The 23,266-nt window shown below is 35.0% G+C and overlaps 2 protein-coding genes across 3 annotated transcripts; one reads left to right on the top strand and one right to left on the bottom strand.

The window, feature by feature from the left end:
- The first annotated feature begins 2,944 nt into the window (after positions 1-2,944).
- On the top strand, positions 2,945-8,891 carry LOC132553387 (uncharacterized). Of its 2 annotated transcripts, none has more exons than XM_060217630.1 (5): positions 2,945-3,170; positions 4,269-4,358; positions 4,721-5,366; positions 6,027-6,216; positions 6,498-8,891. In XM_060217630.1, the coding sequence occupies exons 1-5, from the start codon at positions 2,964-2,966 to the stop codon at positions 7,525-7,527; spliced, it is 2,163 nt and encodes a 720-aa protein (XP_060073613.1). In that variant the 5' UTR covers positions 2,945-2,963; the 3' UTR covers positions 7,528-8,891. The 2 variants fall into 2 exon arrangements, with proteins under 2 accessions (XP_060073613.1, XP_060073612.1); XM_060217629.1 differs by having other exon boundaries at positions 6,024-6,216.
- LOC132553386 (splicing factor Cactin-like) lies at positions 8,891-22,508 on the bottom strand. Its single transcript, XM_060217628.1, has 18 exons — positions 22,424-22,508; positions 20,597-20,887; positions 19,859-19,982; positions 19,487-19,633; positions 18,939-19,010; positions 18,399-18,461; positions 18,109-18,163; positions 17,616-17,704; positions 16,297-16,450; positions 15,797-15,940; positions 15,556-15,665; positions 15,104-15,276; positions 14,548-14,743; positions 12,575-12,730; positions 12,248-12,331; positions 11,977-12,027; positions 10,451-10,513; positions 8,891-10,145 (listed from the first exon to the last, which is right to left on the bottom strand). Exons 1-18 carry the CDS (start codon positions 22,492-22,494, stop codon positions 10,020-10,022), a joined length of 2,169 nt encoding a protein of 722 aa, XP_060073611.1. The 5' UTR covers positions 22,495-22,508; the 3' UTR covers positions 8,891-10,019.
- Between the last annotated feature and the right edge of the window lie 758 nt (positions 22,509-23,266).

Below are 23,266 nucleotides of genomic sequence, written 5' to 3'. Positions count from 1 at the left end.
TTTAAGCAAAACAAGCCTTACTTCAGCACATCCAGTTTCACATCAATCTGAAAGATAATACAGACAAGAACATTCTTAAAATACATTCATTCACTGGGATTCTTTGGTAGCTCATTCTCATTAAAAACTCTACAATTAACAAACTACATCGTAAACATTATATTTTGTTTTCTAGGAACAACATATAGCTCATAATATTTTGGTCAGTGTACATATATACCGGTATGTGAATATTCCATTGGGAATAATTATTCTAAGATAAACAGGTCAGGGAAAATCACAAATTTGCATATACTAAGCAACCTGGCCCATTACACTGTATGCCAACTGAGGTATGGATGTGTTACTATAAATCACCAAAATCATTTAACAGTAACTTTTGTAATATATAATTCACACTCATATTAACTTATGACAAGATAGGTAATTTTTTTACAAAGAGATGCTTACTGAAAGTGCTGGCTACTTAGAAACTAGATGTAACGGTCGCTGTGATTGTAGCTATACCATCGTTACAAAGGCAATATAGGATGCGAGTATTGCATCTATTTCTGGTACTTTCCAGCTTTTATTCTAGCACTTGTATGACGTTTCATGACTTTATAAATGTTACATGGGCAATCATTGAAAAAGCAAAATTTTAAGTGATATTGACTATTTTTAGTAACAAAACCATATCCCAATGGACGTATATATAATAGGCTAGTTTGCATATTATACACAAATTTGTGGCTTTCCTCCTGATGATTCCCATGAACACTGAGTGGAGAGGGCTTTTCTGTTCCAATAGATCTTCCAAAATTGTAAAATATACATGTAATGTTGTAGCCATCAGGAAATAATAGTCAATTAATAAGTGAGAACTATTATATAATAGGCCTTATTCTTTGTCTTTATCCTGGTAACAGTCATAAATGCTCAGCCAATTTTCCCAACATATCATTAAGTATAGTAGAATTTATGAACAGATAATATGGGAGTGACAATCTACCCAAATCTTACAGAAGACTACCTAAATGTTAACCAAATCTATCACATATTGTCACCTCCTTGATTAACACTGCAGGTATGTCGTATCAGTTATCGTTTTTTAATTCAATAATTATTGTTTGTGGTTGTATCCTTTCCAATCCTAGGTTACCACGTTATCACCTAACCAGTGTTGTGCTATAGCTAACAAACATAAGCTTTCGGTAGAAAACATTCACATATCATTTTACTATAACAATACATAAATATAATTTTATCTTTCCATTCACATAAATATTACAAAGGATTTTGATTATGTAAAGGAACAATTTTATATTTGTAGATTTTGTGGAAAAGGAGGGCTTCACACAAATAGAATTGATAACTCTCTCTCTTGAAATGACCTATCTGCACCAAAGCAAATCTAGCTATTTCACACGTAGGAGATCAAGACATCACCATCAATTCAGTACCTGGAGATACCAGAATCGTCTACTTAGTTGATACCTTCAAAAAGTCTGCTAGCATTCAGTAAGTTTCGGTGAAAGTGATCTTAACTGAAGGGAATGTTTCCAACTGTTCTTACCTAACTAAGGAAGATAACTAACTGGCAACGAAAGAATAAATTGCATACTTAAGAGAAAATACAGATATAACTGTTTCCTTTGAGTGATGAACTTTCCAGCAGACTACTTGCCAGATTTGGTTCATCTTCAAACACGGGAAACAACCAGAAGAAACACCATTATGAAGATCCACCAAAACACCAAAATTATGTCCGCACCATCTCGAAATAAGCAATGTTTTTGTCTATAGAGCAGTGTGTCATTAATAAAATTGTCAAATCTTGAAGTTTGTAGTGATCAGGTACATTTTAATTACCAAAAACTTGGACAGATGGAAGGGAGACAAACGCAACTGCAAATTAAAACCTCTGCAAGCTCTGTCTGGTCACCTTATAAGAAAAAGGATATGGAGGCAGTAGAAAATGTCCAAAGATGAGCTACACGGATGCTACCAAATATGAAAGACATGAACTATGAACAACATCTAAAACGACTGAAGTTACCAACCCTCAGATTCAGACGAATGCGCGGAGACATGATCGAAGTCTTTAAAATTTTGAAAGGAATTTATGATCAGAAAGTTACTTCTGATTTGTTGAAATTAAACATGTCCAGCAGCACAAGAGGAAACTCGTTAAAATTAGTGCAACAACATTGTACCAGAGGAAATACAACTTTGCACACAGAATTGTAGATTCATGGAACAGTCTTCCTGAACAAATAGTCTCTGCCAGAACAACAAACCTTTCCAAGAACAGAATTGACAAGCTCTGGGAAAGCCACCCTCTGTGGTTTGACTTCACAGCAAGCTATGGACCAGATACCGGAAGGACGGCAATTCATTAAATGGTGTTTACGAACAATTCTGAGCTGCCCATAGAGGACCAGTAGGTCCTGCATGCGGAAACATCATAAGGTAACATCAGGTAAAACGTTAATGTCCCTGGCTGGCCCCAAACGAAAATATATTGGTATATGCGTGCAAGATCTGTTTACTTACTTACTTACTTATGTCGGTAGATTTGGTAAATTATGGTAGATTTAGGTAATTCATCTTGCCTGATAATATTGCACAATTTACATCTCTGATTTCACCATTTTCTATCTCGCACTGCTTAATGACAGCTGAATGACATTTACAAGAATAACTACCGCCGATCTCGTCTTGTACAAGCCACTCTACATACAATTTGAACATGTGTATATGACCACTGACTGGGGTAAAACTATCATTATGAATAAAATAGATATTCACCTATATGTACAACGTAGCAGAACGCACGTGGATATGATGCTTGACAAATCAAAATTATCAATCTGATTTTTGTACCTCAACCATTAGAGAAACTTCCGGTTGTGTTGTTGACGGAAGTGTTAAAGGAAACATGTGCGTGAAATCTTTTTCGCAAACAAACACACGTTACTATTATGTTGAAACATTTGACAGGAACTAATATTACATATTTATGTAACTGTTTATCAGATGCTTGTGTTCAGCATGCCGAAAATACTAGAGAAATTCAGACAAGTTTCAAACTCGGATATCTGACAACTTGTAATAAATGGTTCAGGAGCAGGGAAGAGCATTCTTTGAAGAACTTTGATGAAAGTTTTTCAAGACTGCTACATATTGTGGTAACTATCCAATATTTCATTATAAGATGTCTAAGATGAATATTAAATTATCTACAAATGAAATAAATAAAGTAAACAGTATAGTAGGCTTAATAAGATCTTTAGTATTTTTGGACGAATCCATGTTTAAAATGCTAATTAAAGCAATTGTTAGACCCCACCTGGAGTATGCCGTGAGTGTCTGGAACCCATATAAAGTAAAAGATATAGAACGCATTGAAAATGTGCAAAGAAGGCCTACAAAACAAGTCCCTGGACTGAAAATCTGTCTTATCCGGAACGGTTGCAAAAGTTAAATCTGCCGACACTACAACACCGCAGGAGAAGAAACGTTTTCAAAATATTAACTTATAATTTTGATAGTAGGGTATCAAGAAACCTTTTCCAAATGGACAATATGAATAGGACCAGATGTCCCGATCAAGAAATATTTTAGAAGTAATGTCGTCATTATGGAAGAAAGCATTTCTTCAGCTATCGAGTTGTAGATTTATGGAATAGATTACCCCAAAATGTTGTCAATGCTGAATCTGTTATACAGTTCGAAATAAGGCTATATGAACACTGGAAAAATAACCCTTTACAGTAACTTATGTTAAGCCATTGTACTGAGGAATTATCTACATTATGCTATGTATTGATATCGATATGGACATCGAGGCTACAAGCCTGCATCCATTATTTCTGCTAATATATGAAACTTTTCTTATTTACTGGTGAATTTTTGTCACCTTTCAGTGCTAATTTTTAGTTTTTAATGTACGGAATTGAAGGACAGCCAAGTTAAGTAAATAATGATATAGCAACACCATAAATGACAATTCAGCTGACAAACTTAGTCTAGAGACTGGTACATGGACATGGCTTTTTCTATTATTGTTATTGTAATTATTATTATCATTATTCTGGTAACGGTAAGGACAGGACAAAAACAAAATAAAGCATTTGTACAATCATAGACTGTGTGTTTTATGTGTTGACCATGTTGATGATACCTGAAGTGTATTAACATAACTTTTACCTAATATATATATATACAAAGTCATTCTCAGGCAAAAATGATGTTTTTCTGTTAATTGAACTTCTCTCTTCTTTCAGATAGATTTGGTACAGACAGATGCTGACCCTTTTGTACTGTATGCTGCTCGCCAAGCACTTGTAGCCCTGTTGGAACATCCAAGTCATAAGGTATAAGATCATATCTACCAATGCAGTAAGACACAGGTTCTTTCTCTCATGGATTTAAGGTTTTACATATGTTTTAGAAATGTAACACCAGGCAATTATTTGCTGAACTCATATTGACAAGTTTCACTTCAATTTAAAAAGTCAAGAAGATAGGTAAACAGAAAACGTTTAACTTAAGACAGATTTTTGTTATAAAGCAAGTTATCTTATGTAAACATATGTTTTTACCACTTAAAGATGATAACAAAAAAGATGATAACATTTCAAATTCCATGTTACATTTAAATGATTGGCATTACTACAGATGATTTGTCAATCTGTTATTGTACCAGTCTATTGAAATTTATGTCTTGTTGAAATAGGTAGAAGTGAAAAAATGCTTTCATGGAGTATTGGATTGCCTTGGAAAAAAGGAAATTGGCACATTAAACAAAAACACAATACTGGAGGTAACATCTGACCTCCTTCAAGGAGAGTTAGCAATCACTATTCTAGATGTTGTGAAACAGACATTTCCTTGGCTAACAGAAATCTTATTAAGATTACCATTCCAAAATGACAATTTGATTTTATTGACAACGTTTATTATTTTGTGGAGAAAGTCAGCTAAGAAATGTCAAGACCTGCAGTTAGATTTGCATTGGGTTATGGACTTTGAAAACCTTCAACAAACTGTACATAGGATCAGTGTTACTGAGAAGCACCTGTATTCCAGACATGTGATTCACTTGTTTAAAACGTTTTACTCCTATGGCCAGAGTTTGTGTTTGAAGACCTCTCTTGAGCCTATCTATGTGAAACTAGGAACAGCAATAATACAATGGGCCCTAGGCAGAGGAATATGCAACCTGTATGATGAAACTGCTTCTGGGTTTGGCGGGACACTGGTTTTTGTCTCCTGCAAATCACAAATGAAACCAGAATTTGGAAATTTGTCTTCTCTGCGACAGCTTGCTGCTTTACTTTTGTCTGTGGCTGCTACCATTATCCGGTTTTCTCAAGATACAGGTAAAACATGACAAAATTGCCCCCCTCTCCCCTTTCAAAAGATTCATAAATAACAATTTTTCATTCAAAACACACATAATGTCATAATACTGTGATGTCACATTAACAACTGTAAACATCAGACATGACATCCTAGGACTGTAATGTTACATTCAAAGCAAGAAATATAACATCTTCAGATGGAATGTGACATTCCACACAATAAACATCACATAACATTCTACTTTCATGATGTAGCTGTCAACACAGTAGACCCAAAAAATATATGTTTGTACAGCAGATTTGACGTCCTGACACTGATGTCACATTCAATACAATAGACATGACATTTCAACACTGTGATATCGTACTAAACACAATCAATTTGAGACAACCTGTGAGACAATATGCACCACAACAAACCTCACATCCAAACAGTAACATCACATCCAACACAGGACACAATACATCCTGACAATGTGATGACATACTTAATACTATATAATCATGAAGTAGTGTTATTTATCATTTGTGCATACATTATAGATTTTACATTCATTTCAAATGAAACCATAATCATGTGTTTGTTTTTAATCATATGCATTTTTCTTGCCATTTTCAATACATATGTCGATTTAAATATTTATCAGAATGAACTACAGCTGTACCATATTTCAGAAGTTAATCTAGCACTTCCAGACCTTTCCAAGTGTCTTCTCCAGCTGAACGACCATGCTACTGTAACAGTGCATGGCTGTGACCATAGGGGTGAGTCTTTTGACTGGATGACCACTGTGTTTGGTGACCAGGACGACACACTGATGGAAGCCTTCTTAGAAGTACTGGACATCTACTGTATCACCAACAAGAGGTAGGATAAAGGAAGTTCTTAGTTCTAATGTAATACCATTTTGAAGTCATTATCTTTTATGTTTTTCTTTCTTACATTTTCTTTTTCAATTTCCATACTTTAGGTCCTTCTTTACATTGTAAGCTAAGATGATAATTTTTTAATACACAAAAAGTTATTTTATTTTGAAATGTTTGATAAATATTTTTCAAAATAAAGCTAATATCTTGTTTGTAATCATGACCAAAGCATGGACATGTACAAATGTATATGAAATCTAAATATGAATATTTTATATTCAGATCAGAGACATTCAGACCATATCTCGAGAAGCTGATCACAACAATAAATCCACACCGACAGTTTTACCAGCTGTTACAAATGACCAGCTTTGACCACAGTGTATTGGTTGACCTTTTAACCTCTCCTGAGACTTGTGCCCTTCTGTATCTTACACGTTACCTGAAGTGTGTGATTAATGAATGGGGAAGTTTTGTGGAAACATTAGACTGTCTCGGTAACACTGATTACACCTGTAAACACTTAGACAGGAAGTGGGATCCAGAAAATTGTTTGACACAGAATCGAGGCAGTGACTTCATGAAAAATTCATGGGAAGATGTCACAAAGTCTACTATGGAATCACAAAAAACAAACTCTGATGAAAGAAAAAATGTGGAGGAAGAAAAGATTGCCAGTTCTATACAAGATAACCAAAGTACAGATTATCAAACTGAAATAAAATGCAAATGTCCCAAATCTCAATTTGTCATAGACTCAAAGCTATTAGTGAAAACAAGTCAAGGTGAAAAAGAACATGTTTCTGGTATAGAGGACTGTCCTGAACCTAAATCTGTTACAGACACATTGCTGTCCAAACACATCCGAAATGAAGGTAAAACAAATGATACTGTCACATGCACATTGGGCTCAAGCGGGCTTTCACTGTTGGGACAGTACAGCAGTGATGATGATGATGATGATGATGATGATGGGTTTTCTGGTCAAGTAACTACTGACAAATTAGCAGCAGACAGTTCTCACATCATTACCAGTATGGATACCACAGAGACAGAACCTACGTGGTCAGGTGATGTATCAGAGTGTTGTGGAAATCCAGTAAGTGATTTAACAGGACAATCTGAATCTATGGAAACCGAGGAAACCTGTGGAAATACACTGGTGGTCAACAGATGCCTTGACGAAACCATGGCAACACTTATACGACTCAGGCTGAAGTTGGAGAGTTTGTATGAAGGTGGGCTCCTGGTGTACCATCCCGGCCCCCTGGTCCGACTCATCGATCAGTGTGAGACACTGTACGAACAATAACACATACTGATGTACTATCCTGCCTCCCAAGTGTGACTCATCACAGTGTGAGACACTGTACAAACAATAACACATACTGATGGACTATCCCGGCTCCCTGATCTGACTCATCACAGTGTGAGACATTGTACGAACAATAACACATACTGATGGACTATCCCAGCCCCCTGATCTGACTCATCACGGTGTGAGACACTGTACGAACAATAACACATACTGATGTACTATCCTGCCTCCCTAGTCTGACTCGTCACAGTGTGAGACACTGTATGAACAATAACACATACTGATGTACTATCCTGCCTCCCTAGTCTGACTCATCACAGTGTGAGACACTGTACAAACAATAACACATACTGATGGACTATCCCAGCCCCCTGATCTGACTCATCACACTGTGAGACACTGTATGAACAATAACACATACTGATGTACTATCCTGCCTCCCTAGTCTGACTCGTCACAGTGTGAGACACTGTACAAACAATAACACATACTGATGTACTATCCTGCCTCCCTAGTCTGACTCATCACAGTGTGAGACACTGTTTGATCAATAGCACATACTGGTGTACTATCCTGCCTCCCTAGTCTGACTCGTCACAGTGTGAGACACTGTATGAACAATAACACATACTGATGTACTATCCTGCCTCCCTAGTCTGACTCATCACAGTGTGAGACACTGTACAAACAATAACACATACTGATGGACTATCCCAGCCCCCTGATCTGACTCATCACACTGTGAGACACTGTATGAACAATAACACATACTGATGTACTATCCTGCCTCCCTAGTCTGACTCGTCACAGTGTGAGACACTGTACAAACAATAACACATACTGATGTACTATCCTGCCTCCCTAGTCTGACTCATCACAGTGTGAGACACTGTTTGATCAATAGCACATACTGGTGTACTATCCTGCCTCCCTAGTCTGACTTGTCACAGTGTGAGACACTGTTTGATCAATAGCACATACTGGTGTACTATCCTGCCTCCCTAGTCTGACTCATCACAGTGAGTAAATTCACAACAGAGGTGGAAGTTAAGAGTAAATTCTCTATAGAGGTGGAAGTTAAGAGTAAATTCTCTTTAGAGGTGTATGTTAAAGATAAAATTCACATTAGAAGTGGAAGTTGGAGTAAATTCTCCGTGGATATGTACATTATGAGTTATAGTATCCTGACATTTCCTATCTGTAGTTTTGAAAAATTGAAGTCTCCACATGGAGCTATATGTAGTACAAAGTAAGCTGTATTACAGCTAAGTAGTACAGAGGTCATGTGTTTAACACCATAATTTAATACACCCTTATGTGTTGTGAGAAAAAGCTTGTTGAGTAAATATTAAAACCATTTTCATGACTTATTTTTTTATTTTGTCTGCACTGTATATCACATCACAGATTAATGTCTGGATATAAAATATACCAATACAAAATCATTCTGCCATACATCATTTACATAAACCAGTCACTATCTACATCTCATTAATATTTAAGCTAACACACTCTACTAGTTTCTGCTTCACACGATATCACATTTTTCTCTTCATACATGCATACACTGTTTCACCTGCCTCTACATGCTTACACTGTTTCACCTGCCTCTACATGCTTACACTGTTTCACCTGCCTCTACATTCTTACACTGTTTCACCTGCCTCTACATTCTTACACTGTTTCACCTGCCTCTACATTCTTACACTGTTTCACCTGCCTCTACATCCTTACACTGTCTCCTCTACCTCTAGCTCCTTACACTGTCTCCTCTACCTCTACCTCCTTACACTGTCTCCTCTACCTCTACCTTCTTACAATGTCTCCTCTACCTCCTTACACTGTCTCCTTTACCTCTACCTCCTTACACTGTCTCCTCTACCTCTACCTCCTTACACTGTCTCCTCTACCTCTACCTTCTTACAATGTCTCCTCTACCTCCTTACACTGTCTCCTTTACCTCTACCTCCTTACACTGTCTCCTCTACCTCTACCTCCTTACACTGTCTCCTCTACCTCTACCTTCTTACAATGTCTCCTCTACCTCCTTACACTGTCTCCTCTACCTCCTTACACTGTTTCCTCTGCCTCTACACACACATTCTGCCAACACTTTATATACCTTGTTACAAAGAAATGATTAGTACACATATAGCAGAACCAAATAATGGAAACCTAAACTTTCTACACTTCATTACTTCCCTCAATGCTTATTTTATTAGGTTTATCACTCAGTCAAGGTCAAGTTGATGTTAACTTTCCAGTTCATATCATTAATTCATACTACTGGCTTACAAGATGATTAATAGTAAGTACTGTGTGAGCTAGATAACATTTCTTTCATGTTAAAAGTGCACAACTGAACCATTCCATTATATATATGTACCTATATACTGGTTTTTCTTCTACAGAGAGGTATTTTTTCCAATGATTCCTCAACGTCAAAACATTCATGTTTATAAATTTCCTAAATTCAGCATATTTCCTCATCTCCTGTATCTGTAACGCTTGAAATGGAACCAAAGCTGGAAGATATTATTTTGGAACTGACAGCGAAATCCATGTTTGTAAGAATATTCCCATTCTCTGTTTACTATCTTAAAGGCAATATCCTGAAAGAAATAGAAGCACAAATGAATAACACATTATTATAATACATATTAGTTTGTTATATCATTGCAATCACAGCAAAAATCTACAATATTAAACTAAAACGTAAGAATACATGTAGAATAGCACATTTACACAGTTTCCATAGATTGTTGATAACAAAGTCCATCTGGATGTATAGGGGAATTAAGTCTATTATATATGTAAACATCTACCACAATAACTATGTAGTATTTATAGAGCAAAACAACCATTGGTACAGGACAAACCCCATTTATAGATTGTCAAGCTTATTTGGTTAACTTACCTCATATGGGGGACCAGCATGAAACTTGAGTGTAGCGAAGTCCTTATCTCCCTCAATAGGTGTCTGGATTAAATACAAATTACAAATAAATTATCAATCATTTTGAGTTTGGGCAAGATATATAATTGGTCATTTCCACCCATAACTGTTAAAGGTTTCATCACTCCTGTAACTGTTATAGGTTTCATCACTCTCCTAACTGTTATAGGTTTCATCACTCTCCTAACTGTTATAGGTTTCATCACTCTCCTAACTGTTAAAGGTTTCATCACTCTCCTAACTGTTATAGGTTTCATCACTCTCCTAACTGTTATAGGTTTCATCACTCTCCTAACTGTTATAGGTTTCATCACTCTCCTAACTGTTATAGGTTTCATCACTCTCCTAACTGTTATAGGTTTCATCACTCTCCTAACTGTTATAGGTTTCATCACTCTCCTAACTGTTATAGGTTTCATCACTCTCCTAACTGTTATAGGTTTCATCACTCTCCTAACTGTTAAAGGTTTCATCACTCTCCTAACTGTTATAGGTTTCATCACTCTCCTAACTGTTATAGGTTTCATCACTCTCCTAACTGTTATAGGTTTCATCACTCTCCTAACTGTTATAGGTTTCATCACTCTCCTAACTTTTGTAGGTTTCATCACTCTGATTACTGTTGTAGGTTTCATCACTCTCCTAACTGTTAAAGGTTTCATCACTCTCCTAACTGTTAAAGGTTTCATCACTCTCCTAACTGTTATAGGTTTCATCACTCTCCTAACTGTTATAGGTTTCATCACTCTCCTAACTGTTATAGGTTTCGTCACTCTCCTAACTGTTATAGGTTTCGTCATTCTCCTAACTGTTATAGGTTTCATCACTCTCCTAACTTTTGTAGGTTTCATCACTCCGATTACTGTTGTAGGTTTCATCACTCTCCTAACTGTTAAAGGTTTCATCACTCTCCTAACTGTTAAAGGTTTCATCACTCTCCTAACTGTTATAGGTTTCATCACTCTCCTAACTGTTATAGGTTTCGTCTCTCTCCTAACTGTTATAGGTTTCATCACTTTCTTAACCGTTATAGTTTTCTTCACTCTCCTTACCGTTATAGGTTTCATCACATGTATATGTGTACCTGTATTTGCCATTATGTACTTTAAGTCTGGGTAAATTGATCCTGGTGAATATCTACTTATCTAGCCATATTAAGAAGTCTGTGTATGGTTGATTATCTGAGCAAACTAAGAACCTACTACGGAGTCATGGAGCACATGTACTTACTACAGAATCTTACGATGTATACAATGGGTCTCAGTACATGTGTACTAACAAATTATACAGAGGATCTCGAAACAAAATTATAGAACTCTCAAGATTTCTGTATACTTGTGCTTACCAAGTTTACAAAGGGTCTCGGTATACATGTACTTACTAAAGATAACTTAAATTTCTGTACTCAGCTGTTTACCATAGTAAAATGAGGACTCACTCATCTGATAACAAGAGTATACTGAGGGTCTTGGTACATGTGTACTTACCAAAGTGTACTGAGGAGTCTCTGTCTTGTCTATGAGGTCAGGGTAGAAGATCTACAAAAGTCACCAAAAACAGACATTATGGAAACTTCCCCTCCAAGAAAATGTCTTATAGATCAAAAAATACATATTAATCTTAAAAGTATCTCTCAGTATCATTTTGCCTTTATTTTCATAACAACATATTTACTGAATAAACCAGGAAAATGCATGATTTTCTGGACATTTTCATTCAGACAATTTATAAAGTTACTGTTACCTTTGTACTACTTACATTGAATTTGTAACCCTGTACAATCTTTGGAGGTGGGTTGTCAATGTCGTAATGGGTCTGGTTATACTTGTTCCATTCAAATCCCTAGAAAATAATCCAAAGTCATACAGAATCCAATTACACTAAACTACCAGTATAATGAATGAAATCAACACTGTATGTTAATTGCTCAAACACTTTACAATACAATAAATATCCTGATTACTGCCAGCACTACATGGATATCTGAAGTCACGCTAATGTACTTTGAAGAGGTGAGTTGTGTGAGGCAGATACTTATTGTTTGCACTCAGATGAAGTAGAAAAAATTGCCGGACAAGTACTTACTGTATGAACTCGATTGAAGAAGCGAGGTTTGCGAGGCCTGTATTTGTCTGACCAAAGGAATGCCTGCTGGTCCAGAGCAACCTCTACACTGAACTGGGCCTCTTCATCATTCATACCCTCTCGGGCTTTCTTCTCAAACTCTGTCTCTCCATCTAACTATAATACAAAACAAAATGTTTTTTGACTCCACTTCAGTCTTACAAAGAGGGAGAAGATTTGAGGAATGTTTTTTTAAGAGTATGAAGGGTGTTTTTACATAGGTTAGGGATACTAAGATCACTGATGTTTACAGGATATCTATTTCTTTTTAAGATTAATCTGTACAACCATAACATGACAAAACAATCCTTACCAATCAACTCCTATTATGAAGGGAGACTGCAGGTTTTTTATGCCAGGTTTGACATAAATTATCAGCAAATCTTTGAAACTGTTTATGATTTCATAAACAAAATTAGCAAACCATAAACAGCTGTTTGAAATACCTTGTTTGATGATATTTGCGTGCCAAAAAAAGGTTTATAAATGCACTTTTCTGAGATTTGAAGTTTTTTAACATGTACAATCCCTCCTATGGAAATTCAAAAATTTTGATTGATATGATTCATGAGAAGACATGCAAAAGTAAACTACTGTAAAAACCCCATGTATTGTGAGCATTTTAAAAAAAAATTTAAATATAGGTCCAAAGTGAGGGGTGCACACATTATATATCTATCAGATTTCAATTTCTCTTTCATGAAAGATTATGTGAGGCCACCTTCATTGATTGTTTGGATTATCTGGTATGAAAAACTGACACAAGAAGGATTAGACGATTCATATAACAACAAAAATAATAGATCACATAGTTACTGTATATATTAACGCAAACTATCAGAATCAATATCATACAAAATTAGGACAAAGTGTTTAAAATGTGAAAGCAACTAGCAAGACAGAAAACTAGTGATCTACAAAGACAGTGTCCTGTTGGAGACATTGAAAAATATGTTGATTGTAATATGATTATCTTTTTGAAACACTTAAATCATCAGCTGTTGAGAAATTGACAGGTTTTATTTGATTCTCCTTCATGTTAGATATTGTGACAAAATGGAGCCATGAGCGCATGTCTGTTTTCATGTGTATTGGTGGAGGTTAGCATTGACATATCAATATGAGGAGTGTGGATTATATTAATCATTTATTAAAATAAGTTTTACTAGTGTTTCCAAAGCTTATTTATTAGTCCAATGAAAAATAGGGATAGTTCCTGCACGATAATCTTACCAAAATGTGTAATGAAACACTGTTCCACTTTTGTTGATAAACATATGCATGTCTTAAGTACATTCCATCCTCTGTATACGGACTGCTTGCATATACGCTTACATATACATGTTGGGGCCCCCAGTTATTTTACCTGGCACACACAAGATGTGACAGTGAAACTTGACTTGCTCAGATCATAATTACCTGGTTTGGTCATGAATAGGTAGATAATTACTTGAACATTGTACCTGTGATTTCAACACTGTTAATTGAAACTGGTGTGAAGTGTTTTTGTACGCAAGATAGATAAACCTGAGTTTATTTGATAGGTAAGTGTACAATACAGTGTGGTGTGTAATGTCAAAGACAGTGGGCAGATTTTTCTTTTCAACTGTATTGTACCCATAATTAGAGAGAAGAAGGTAATTCAAAGTCAATAAATGAGATGAAATGAATTTTAAAGAGAATATTTTTAAGTTTTGGACTATATATCTTTAGTCTAACACATAAGCTGAACATTCTGAGATCAATATCTTGGCTCCCTGAGATCAATATCTTGGCTCCCTGAGATCATTATATTTACTGAATTTTTGGCTGTGCACATTATGCAAGTAGAAACATTAGTATTTTTGACCTCAAAAAGTATGTGAGCACATTATGTAGGTGCAGACATTACACTGGTTTTTACATTATGATGTGGTTTAAAAGAAAGAACCTACCCTAACTTGGCCAAGTGTTCTGACTTGCTGTCGAGCTAGTTCTAGTTTTTTCATGTCATCAGTCGGGTCGTACACAATTGTATCTATCTCCAGGTCATTAAAACGTAAGAGCCTAGGTGAGTATTTCCCAGCTTCATAGTCTACATAAGCCTGCTCCTCCAAGTCCTCTTCAGTGATAACCGCCTCATCACCCTCACTGTGAACAAACCATTACCATTAACATAAGGGACATATATGACAGCTTCTTTAACATTATAAATCATGTAATGCATTTGAACGGTAGCCAAACTCATGAGAGGGTCATTTTCATCATCCAACAATTTTGCCATTAATTTATTCAGTAACACACACACAAAGAAGAAAATGGGAATAATTCTAAGTATATATTCCATAGTGACTTAGACTATAACCTCTATGTATGTTCCAAATTTATGTCCATATGAAAAATAAGAATTTAAATTTCAGAGATACAAGTTCTATATGATCCATAATTCTGTCATCTCTGTAAAAATGACTCCCTAAAAACATATCGCATCTTTCCTAATTTTACACATACTCCTCATCTTCTGCCTCTCCACTAGGACCATCAGACTCCTCCTGTCTTTCTTCTGGCTCTTCTTTAACTTCAGGTGGTGCCATAACAGTCTCTAGACGTGGAGTGCTTTCCCTTGACACAGAACTCTCCGTTCCCATTGCAGAAGGAAACAAGGGCTGGGATTCTATTCCTTGCTAGAAAGTTAAATAAAAAGCTCATATTTATTTTCAATTGATAAAAAGTTAAGTCTGTAAAGCAACATTAAATATCAATCAAGTGGCATTTATAACACGGATAATACAATAAAACAGGCTTTGTGTCACATTCAGTCAGCTTACTGTCAAATGATGTACTACACAAGGACCGTACTGTGTACCATCAATCTCATTACTATGTACTGTAGTAGTCTTTGATTGTTTTTCATATATACTATCTCCGACTGTCAGAATCATCACACTCTGTTTATTCTGTACCTCCTGTTTAAGTTTAAAGAGCTTCTGTCGTAGAACATCCTGATGACGCTCTCGGAGTCTTGTCCTTGCAATATGGGCCTTGAGTTGCTGGAGTAATGATTCCCAGTAACCTGAAACAAATCAGAATAACTTGTAATTACTTATAGAGGTGTGGCCTGTCTGATAGGACAAGCAAATGAACGATGGTGATTAAAATCAATTATTTAATGAAAACAATGTCAAGTTTTGTTAGCATACTGACCTACATCAACACCTTCACCTCCTTTCAGTTTGTTTTTCATCTGCACTTCTAGAGCAACTAGCTGACTTGTCGTCTTGCCTTTGAAGATACCTGCCACTTCTACATTGACAGACTCGTTAATGCCTTCACGTCGATCATGAAATTCTGTCAGAAAAAGTTTTAATTAGTACTCAGAGAAAAACATTCCCCGTACCAAGTAATATATAATACAAATAATGAGACATGTACTTTTTATGATTAACACAATGAAAAGAATTCATTTGAAAAATGTTTCAATATTCAAATTATACTTCCTCATAGCATGAAGCAAACACTTCATAACTTCATTCATTCTTTGAAAACCACAACAACTAATTACTGAAACACTTTTCAAGTACAGATTATATCTGAACAAGTGTAAATTTGATGCCAACCTATGCAAAAATAGTTCAACATGCATGTACAATGTGGGAACTTCACATCCACAGTTCCAGAAATAAATTAATTTTAGAAATGCTCACCTCTTTGACTAGTATCTAGTTTTTTTAGTTTATTGAGCTCATCTTTAGTGACCGTGATGATGTCACGCCAGTAGTCAGCATTCTTTCCCTCCTCTAACTCCAGGTATACCTTGATGTCCTCCAGAAGATCGTCAAGGTCAGGGATAGTCAGACCCTGTATAGGAGAGAAGAACTGGTCAATATACCTGTCCCGTGGTGGATATTTAGTAATGATATCATCAACAACCATATCATTACAATGAAAAACCAATGACAGTGTCATTACCATACAAATTCATTTAACATATTGTGACACAAAATCAAAGTGATGTCTTGACTAACACAGATGTAGATAAGGCTTGTACAATATATAGACTTACACAGATGTAGATAACACTTGTACAATATATAGACTTATACAGATGTAGATAACACTTGTACAATATATAGACTTATACAGATGTAGATAACACTTGTACAATATATAGACTTACACAGATGTAGATAAGGCTTGTACAATATATAGACTTACACAGATGTAGATAACACTTGTACAATATATAGACTTATACAGATGTAGATAACACTTGTACAATATATAGACTTACACAGATGTAGATAAGGCTTGTACAATATATAGACTTACACAGATGTAGATAACACTTGAACAATATATAGACTTACACAGATGTAGATAAGGCTTGTACAATATATAGACTTACACAGATGTAGATAACACTTGTACAATATATAGACTTATACAGATGTAGATAACACTTGTACAATATATAGACTTACACAGATGTAGGTAAGACTTGTAGATAACACTTGTACAATATATAGACTTATACAGATGTAGATGAAGCTAGTACAATATATAGACTTATACAGACGTAGATAACACTTGTACAATATATAGACTTACACAGATGTAGATGAAGCTAGTACAATATATAGACTTATACAGACGTAGATAACACTTGTACAATATATAGACTTATACAGACGTAGATAACACTTGTACAATATTTAGACTTATAGTGTCAGATAAGGCTTGTAAAATATATTGATTTACACAGATGTAAATAAGGCTTGTACAATATATAGACTAATACAGAAGTAGATAAGGCTTGTACAAGATATTGACTTACACAGATGTAGGTAAGACTTGTACAATATATAGACTTATACAGATGTAGAAAAAGCTTGTACAATATACAGACTTTTACAGGGGCAGATAAGGTTTGTATCACATATAGACTTTTGAACATAGATAAATAGCTTGTAGGTTTATAGGCTTGCACTGAGGGAGAAAAGGCTTTTGTGATATATAGACTTACATAGAGGTATGTATAAGGTTCATGCATTTCAATAGCCAGGTCATCATCTTCTGCATTTATGTACTTGGCCAGCAAGTCAATGGGTTTGGCTGTCAAGTTGAAAAACAAGATTCATTTCATACCCAGTCAAAATTTTCATCACATTTTAGAAACTCATCATCACTTGTTACAGGGTAGACAAACTTTTACATAGACCTTTGTGCATTGCATCATAAAATTGTGACGATCATTATCTCTATTTCAAATGAACTCTCTGACTTCAAACAAATCTATAAATGAACATTAGATAAACACAAATGTATTTAAAAAGAGACAATATTATGTCTTGTCTATAACAATAATCAGTAATGTTGCTGTGGCTGAAATTTTGGTATCAAATACATGAAGAAAATAAACACAATGTATTTAACAATACCCATTTCATGTTTGACAGGATATCAACCAGATCAGTGTACTTTTACTTATTCTTTGTTCTTTGATATGGGTAGCTTACCTCGTCCATCTTGAATCCTGATCTTGGATCTCATTTTTGCTTGGTTTAAGTGAAACTAGAAAAGACACAATTCAACCATTTATATTTGTTAGTACTAACAGTTTTAATTTTTCAAGTGTTTGAGAAATATCATACTCTGCTAAATAAACAAAGTATGCTGGTAAGTCTATTAACTTAAATCAGTTACTGTTTATTCAACAAAGAACTCATTCAGATTGAAAACATGTGTTAATGACCTTTTAAGCTGATAGAGAGTGACGTCACTACCCATTGAAGACTGGAGTACTTACACTGTCCTCCTGTTTCTCCCATTCTCTGAAGTATTCAACTTCTTTCTCTCTCTGCATCATCTCCTAGAAACAAAGTATTGTTTGATTTCCATGTCAACATTTAAGTTAAAGGAATAAAAGCTCTGCTGACGAAGGCACTTGATGGAGAAAGTAATGTTCTATTTGGAGCATTATTGCTGATAAAACAGATTTCAAAAGATTTCATTAGATATTTTGTAACAGAAATGTAAGTTATAAATATTATTATAATATATCCTGCTTAGTTTATACTACATCAAATATATATATCCTATTTATTGCCCTGACTTTGCATTACCAGGAATAAGTCCTCTATCAGCAAGTTTGTAAACTGAGACAGTTTTGAGAACTTAATGTCTTGGCAGAGTCCATTTCGTTCCTACAGAAATGGCTGAGCAGATTTGGCCAAGCAACATATATACAGCAAAATATGGTTTCACAATTATTCCATATATCTCAAGCTAGAAATATGATAAAATCTTGATACAATGCTTTCATTTACATGTTGTTAACAGAACTTACTCTTTCTTTTTCTCTTTCTTCATCTTCTTTCTCTCTTTCAAGCCTTCTTTTCTTCACTTTCTCCAGTTCACGCTGTAATAAAATTAATTTTCATTTTCTTTCTATCATCAACTATCGCAATGTAATAAGATACTAATGATTTCCATAGGATATACAGGAAAGGGTAGTTTTAAGGCTTATCATGGGGTCAGGTAATTAGCGAGAAAAAAATAGTTTCTGTCAGAATGTTGGAAGTTTTTATTATCACCAGAGTATTTCTATAAGGTATGATAAATTTTTTGCAGTGCAAATTCCAGAACAGATCTTCTAAACCTATTCTAAGCCTTGATATTGAACAAAACAGAATTATATATGTAATGTACATGCAGAACAGTATGGGATTAATTATGTCCAGCTCTTGACCGGTCAACTTTGTTCACTTCTGCAAACTGATACCCCTTAAACCGGTCAAATGGTTATGTCCAATTCATGGTTAGCTCTGAGGAATCCTACTGTATTTCATCACTGAAAGTTTGATTAAGCCTTCTGCATGCTGTTATTCTACTTACTCTACTTTCATCCATTTTCTGTTTGTGAAGATGCTGAATTTCTTCCTTTGTTAAGTTTTTCTTTCCTTCTTTTTCCAATTTCTTCCCCCAGGTGAATGTATCAAGTAAATGTTCATCTCCAAATGGATTGTCAGCATTGGTGTAACCCTGCAGCACATAGAAGTACAAAATACATGACTGCAGAATATACAGAAACACACGGAGTATGTTTTAATTTTTATAAATGTTATAAGTGACTATAAGCTATAGTATTAAAAATGTATATAAAAAAAATTGGGACATTGTTTATGGCTTGATGAGGTTTTACAAATTATTGTATGGTTCTTCACTTGCCTTTTCTTTAAAAACATGATCTGCAAACATCTATCTTACCAGATAGTCTTTGTCCCAACCCATTTTCTCTTTGCGTCTCCGTTCCTTTGCTTCTTTCTTAGCCAGTCTTCTAGCCCGTTTCTCCTCCGGAGTTTCTAAAGCCTTTATCAACTCCTTTTGCTGTCTAAAGCAACAAGATATGCTACAGAGTAAAGTAAAGTAAGCTTACTAGCTCAAGGTTTCAAAGCCTTGGTAAACCCTCCAAGATTTAATACATCTAGTAATCAAAGTACATGTACCAGTATTGTATGGCATTAGGTTCTCTATTAGACTTAACAAACAATGGGAAAAGTTAGCAGCTAATGGTCACACATTGTGATACTGGTCATTCTGCTTTGACAAAAGAATGGACTTCAACTGTCCAGATGTACCAACTGTCCAGATATACCAGGGTATAAGCTGACTTCTTCAGGTTTATCACTTACATGGTAAGCTGTAATACTTATACTCATTTATACCTGGTACATGTATCTGTTACACATCTTTATGGCTATCATACATTTTTTTAATGTCTTTAATAATTTGTAGCAGTTATGGTTTTCTTTTGGTTTTGCTTAAAACACCAAACTCAGAAACCATTAAAAAGTGAAATGCAAACAAGGCTCGCCAGAATCAATTTTTTTTAAATACTCATAACAAACAAAACAGCATTCCAGGATTAATAGCACATGTTTGATAAAGACTAGTTATGTACGAAAGAAATGATACAATATAACTGATACTGTTTCTCAAAAATACCTTTTTTCTTCTTGCACTTCAGCAATGTCTCTCTCTTTCCTTGCACTCTTTGAAGACCTTTTTTCATGTTTTTTCTTCTTGGATTTTGATGATGAAGATGAGCGTTTAGGGGATGAGGAATCAGAATCTGAATATTTCCTTCTTTGGTATTTCGGTGACCTTGACCTTCTCTTGTGTCTCGGAGACCTTGACCTTTTCCTGTATCTCTGAATGGGTGACCTTGAACGTGACCTGGAATCCTCAGATGAATCAGAATCTGAATCTTCATCCGATGAGTCTGAATCTTTCCTCCTATAATACATAATGATAATGCTACAAAAAAATATATATATTTGCACTGTCTTTCACAGTTGGTAGCATCTATTCAAATACAACCCACTATCTTTATAATGTAAAATAATATCAACTTTCATGGTTTATATTTATATTTATTGACCAAGACATGTGATTCTCACAAAGCTGTGTCATTAAACTCTTGTATATTGAGTTATACAAATTTACATTGACCAAATCAGCTGAAATATGAACTTAATGTCTAGGTGTCTGATGTATTTGGTAGGCATCATAGATTATTTAGGATTACCTGTGCTAAAAAATTATTTATTTTGGATTATTATCCAAATCCTGCCAGATATTTTATAATATAGCAAGCGATTGAATGAAATATACACATCTTTTACATAGAAATTATATCTTAGATATATACTCTACAGTGTGGCAATTTGTCATCAGTATACTGCATTTAATCTTATAAACACTGTGGGGTTGCTAAATTCTTCCTAGAGGACATCAGATTTACACACTGAAGGTCATCAGGTGCATCAATAAAAGCGACAGGAATAATAGACTATAGGGACATGAGTATAAGAAATATTATAAAACAACAGAACGAACTTTAACACTTGTGTATGAAATGACATAAGGTTGAGTGTGTCAAATTACCAAACGATAATGTCAAGATCATTATGATTGTCCTGACTTATCAAACGATGAAGTTTCTTTATTCAGATATTGTACTATTTATTTCAACTCATCACAAAGTTGGAAGTTACACAACATTACAATGCATCTTTTTAAACTGAAAGTGGCCCTATATATCAAACAAATTGCAGCAATATGGATATGAAATAAGACTGGCACCTGTAAAAAACAATACATCCAAGCATTGCAAGAGAGGTGAATGAGCTGATTATTTCAGGTAAGCTTTAACAAGAATATTTTTGAGTTTGATGCTGGTATGAAAGAATAACCTTTTTGCTAACTAAATGATGAATATTTGCTGTGTAATGGCTTAATATAACTTATTATACATTCATTTGTAAAAATAGTTATTTTTCCTATGCTCACCTAACATTATTTCAAATATTATAACAGATATAGCATTGACAACAATGAGTTTGGATTCCTGTTTATACATATATATGCATGTTATGACGGCCATGTACTGGGTATAATTTTGGGCAGTGCATTTCGATTCACTGTTTCTGGTTTGTTAATATAGAATAGAGCGACATTTTGTGGAGTTGTGCTGGATTTTAGCATCACAATCGTCTAATTAACCATTCATGCGAATTTATGTATGCGTTCAAGAGGTATCATTTTAGAGTTCTGTAAAAAAAATTAAAATGTGCTGAGGAGCAAGTGCTGTAAAGTTGTCAAAATGAACACAGGAATCGGACTTTCGCGGGTAGATAATCACAACACTCTATATTCCTGTTGAACGAATGAGGCTGTATGTTTTTTGTACGAACTGTAAATTAAAGTAACACTCAATATACCACACTCCAAGAAGTAGATAAATGGATATGGAACAAATCTATACTGTACCTCCTTCGTTTGTCAGAACTGTGTACATGTCGATCACTATATCTTTCTTTTTTCTTTTTCTCTTTTCCCATGTTGTATTTTATTGAAAAGCGTTTTCGGACGTTTCGGTAAAGAGAGCTACACAAAGGGGAGCTACTCGTTCTATATTATTGCAAATAGTTTGAGCATCATTGAATGTGTTATTCCGGGTGTTAAAATATTTTATTCGTTATTTGACAAGTAATTATAGGGAAACAAGGAGTTATTCTTCTTCTTCTTCTTCTTCTTCTTCTTATGAACGAGGCATGTACGTGTTATATACGTCTCTGATTGCACGTACACAGAGACGTGTCATATACGTTTCTGCTGTACACAAATATATTTGAATGTGAAAACCACTACCGTATATTTATCTGTTTCTATGGAAAACTCAACTTCAGTACAATCACTGACAACGTAGCCTCAATATATTGACGCGTTTGTAAATAATTTATTATGTTTATTTTACATTATATGTATCGACCAGGGAGTTCTAGTATAATACTATATCACACGTTCCTGGTTTTTGCATACAAACTTTGATCCGAGTTAGATATTTATGTGACCTTGAGTATTAGAAACCTCTATATGACATCGAGGATACTGAGTATACATACAAGTGGTCATGTAGAAGACTTTATATGTGACTTTTAAGGGCACGAGCCCCAAGTATTAGACCTTTATATGACTCTGAGGGTAAGGACATGAGTACGTTAAACCTGCAGATGTCTTGTCTACATTAGACGCTTATCTTTTCCTGCAACGAAACCAACACGGATATCTCTGCACCAAGCTGTGTGATTTCAATTTCCCTATTGTGAATTT

This window comes from Ylistrum balloti, unplaced genomic scaffold (genome assembly GCF_031769215.1).
Source record: "Ylistrum balloti isolate Yb309-2 unplaced genomic scaffold, AGI_CSIRO_Ybal_v1 Utg370324, whole genome shotgun sequence".
Taxonomy (NCBI): Eukaryota; Metazoa; Mollusca; class Bivalvia; order Pectinida; family Pectinidae; genus Ylistrum; species Ylistrum balloti.
The sequence above is the reverse complement of the archived record's forward strand: the minus strand, read 5'-3'. Positions and strand labels throughout refer to the sequence as shown.